The following is a 3,139-nucleotide window of genomic DNA, read 5'->3' as shown; positions in this document are numbered from 1 at the left end:
ATATATATATATATATATAAGTTGAAGGTGCATGGTTCAGTGGTTAGAGCATCAGGCTCACAATCATGAGGTCGTGAGTTCAATTCTCAGACCAAGATGTAGGTTGTGTTCTTGAGCAAGACACTTTATTTCACAATGCTCCAGTTCACTCAGCTGTAGAAATGAGTTGCAATGTTATTGGTGCTACGCAGTACTGGTCTTTGCCTTTCTCTTGAATAACATCAGTGGCTTGGACAGGAGTAGCTGGCATGCATGGGCGACTGCTGGTCTTCCATAAACAATCTTGCCCGGACTTGTGCCTTGGAGGGGAACCTTCTAGGTGCAATCGCATGGTCAGTCATGACCTAAGGGGGTGCTTACCCTTATCCTATATATAGGTTACATATATCACACCTTCTTACAGACTGGATTGAAATCCCTGTTGACAGGCCCCTGATATAAAACAAACGGCTTCTTTCAGTTTCCATCTACCAAATCCACTCACAAGGCTTTGGTCAGCCCAAGGCTATAGTAGAAGACACTTGCCAAAGATGCCATGCAGTGGGACTGAATCCAGAACCATGTGGTTGAAAAACAAACCCCTTACCACACAACCAAAGTACCAGAATGTATTTTGTCCAACATTCTAACAATTCTGCCACAATAAAATTATCGTCTTATTAACGACTCATCAGAGACATTTACACATTTAATATAAATAAACATATGAAAAATATATATATATATATATATGTATATATATTAATGAACCAACAAATAAATTAAAACAATAAACAGCCTTTTCTTTTCCTTTAAGCAGAATATCATCTTATAACTGTTTTCCCAACCAAATCTGTCTATCCTGAAAAATAGAAAAAAAAAAAAAAAGAAACAACATTAGCATCATCATCATCATCATCATTATTACTATCATCACCATCGTCACGATGTTCATTATTATTATTAATATTATTATTATCATGAAGTTTCAAATTTTGGCACAAGGCCAACAGTTTTTTTAAGTGGGAAGGCATTATTCAATGTAACTGACCCCAGTATTTGACTGATATTTTGTCAACTCTGAAAGGACGAGAGGGGGTAAAGTTGACCTCAAATACTGCTAGTGTGTATATGTGTAAAACTGAAATAGTGTGTGTGTGTGTGTGTGTGTGTTCACGTTTCAGTCTGTCTATGGCAGTCGACTGTGTGATTTTCGTATTCCTCAAACTTTTGACTGTTTGAAGAGTACAGGGGTCAAACGAACGAATCATGAGGACTACCCATATTTTTAATGAGATGCTCTTCCCTACTGAGGTAGCCATGCAGTTTGCAGGATGAACCGGAGGGGGGGAGACGGGGGAGGACAGCTCTGTGTTATGGAATGAGGGCTTGAAGTACAAAGGTGGGGGTCAGAGCAAGTTAAAAGGGTTAAAATTACAAAGATGCGTCACCTTTGTTGAAACTGAAGGTTTCACTTTCGAGAAGGCAATTTCTATATGTTTGTCGGTTACCGTGACAACAGGGAAGTTCTTGGAGTCTTCATGTGGACAATTCGTGATGCTTTCTTTCATGGCACTGACACTGGCTTCACATATCAACGAGGAAAGATCAGCACCACTGCAAGAACAATGGTTCAAGGCATTAGTTAAGTCAGAAAAAAAAAACACATTTCCTTCACACACTGACACACACAGAGAATAACACACTAACACATAACACATACACACACACTGTTTGACTGAGACAGTCTACTCACTCTAACTTTAAAATATTTTCCTCATATAATGGCAGCAAAGAAACCCTATGCCTAATAAAAGTCACTGCTAGCTCTCACTGCACATGCAACTGTGTGCTGCCATCTGTTAGTGCGCTACAGAACTAGTCTGGAAAATTTTTGATACCACACTAGTGTTGTTTCTAATTTATAATTATATACACACACAAACACACATAATTACATATAATCAGCTGAAAGTGAGTACCAGCTAAGTCCTGGTACTCTCCACCCTGTTTCAGCGGTCACAATGCGGGTATATTGCTGGGTAAAAAGAAGGTAACGATCAAAAAGGTGTCTGTCATCATCATCATCATCATCGTTTAACGTCCGCTTTCCATGCTAGCATGGGTTGGACGATTTGACTGAGGACTGGTGAAACCGGATGGCTACACCAGGCTCCAATCTGATTTGGCAGAGTTTCTACAGCTGGATGCCCTTCCTAACGCCAACCACTCCGAGAGTGTAGTGGGTGCTTTTACGTGCCTCCGGCACGAAGGCCAGTCAGGCGCGTTATTACATTGACACCTAAAAACGAAATAAAATAGAAAAGAAACTATTAGGAAAACAAAGGTGACTAACGAGAAACCAGTACAGCGAGTGTCCTTAGCAATGGTCTCCAGGAGAGATTTGTCACTCAGCTTCGGTTTGGCACCGTCCTGTGTAAACAAATGAAAAAAAAAAACAAAAAAGAACATAAAACAAAGTTATTACATATACATGACACACACATCTCTTTCTCTCTACATATGTGTGTGTATGTATGAATTTGTATGTATGTGTGTGTATGTATGTGTATATACACACATACACAACACACACACATCATCATCATCATCATCGTTTAACGTCCGCTTTCCATGCTGGCATGGGTTGGACGATTTGACTGAGGACTGGTGAAACCGGATGGCTACACCAGGCTCCAGTCTAATTTGGCAGAGTTTCTACAGCTGGATGCCCTTCCTAACGCCAACCACTCAGAGACATATACATACAAATACACACACACACACACACACATATACATACAAATTCATAAATACACACACACACACATATACATACAAATTCATAAATACACACACACAACACATATGAATAGGTTTGGTGGAACACCCAAGAAGGAAACAAGTTAGGAAGAGGTGAAGATAAACAGAGGAAAAAGTAAAAATAGGTATGATGGCAACCACAACTGACCTTCGTAATTGTCCGGAGTATATCAAGTCTGTCAGATTCAGAAGGAAAACTCACATAAAGGGTTTTATCCAATCGACCAGGTCGTAAAATTGCAGGATCAATAATATCTATAAAGATCAAATATTTTAAGTACCACATTCAATCTTTTGATTAAATCTATATTATTATTATTATTATTATTATTATATA

The 3,139-nt window shown here is 39.0% G+C and overlaps 1 protein-coding gene across 1 annotated transcript in view; it reads right to left on the bottom strand.

Annotated features, from left to right (window-relative positions):
• Positions 1 to 675: 675 nt before the first annotated feature.
• Positions 676 to 3,139, bottom strand: part of LOC106880678 (nuclear valosin-containing protein-like) — a 16,928-nt gene continuing 14,464 nt past the window's right edge. The window contains exons 20-23 of the mRNA XM_052976658.1: positions 2,951 to 3,057; positions 2,336 to 2,412; positions 1,431 to 1,596; positions 676 to 841 (exon numbers count right to left, since the gene is read on the bottom strand). Of these exons, the coding sequence (XP_052832618.1) occupies positions 809 to 841; positions 1,431 to 1,596; positions 2,336 to 2,412; positions 2,951 to 3,057 (383 nt within the window). The 3' untranslated portion in view covers positions 676 to 808. The remainder of the gene's footprint in view (positions 842 to 1,430; positions 1,597 to 2,335; positions 2,413 to 2,950; positions 3,058 to 3,139) is intronic.

The sequence above is a fragment of the Octopus bimaculoides genome, chromosome 25 (genome assembly GCF_001194135.2).
Source record: "Octopus bimaculoides isolate UCB-OBI-ISO-001 chromosome 25, ASM119413v2, whole genome shotgun sequence".
Taxonomy (NCBI): domain Eukaryota; kingdom Metazoa; phylum Mollusca; class Cephalopoda; order Octopoda; family Octopodidae; genus Octopus; species Octopus bimaculoides.
Note: the sequence above shows the minus strand (reverse complement) of the source record. Positions and strands in the feature narration are given on the sequence as shown.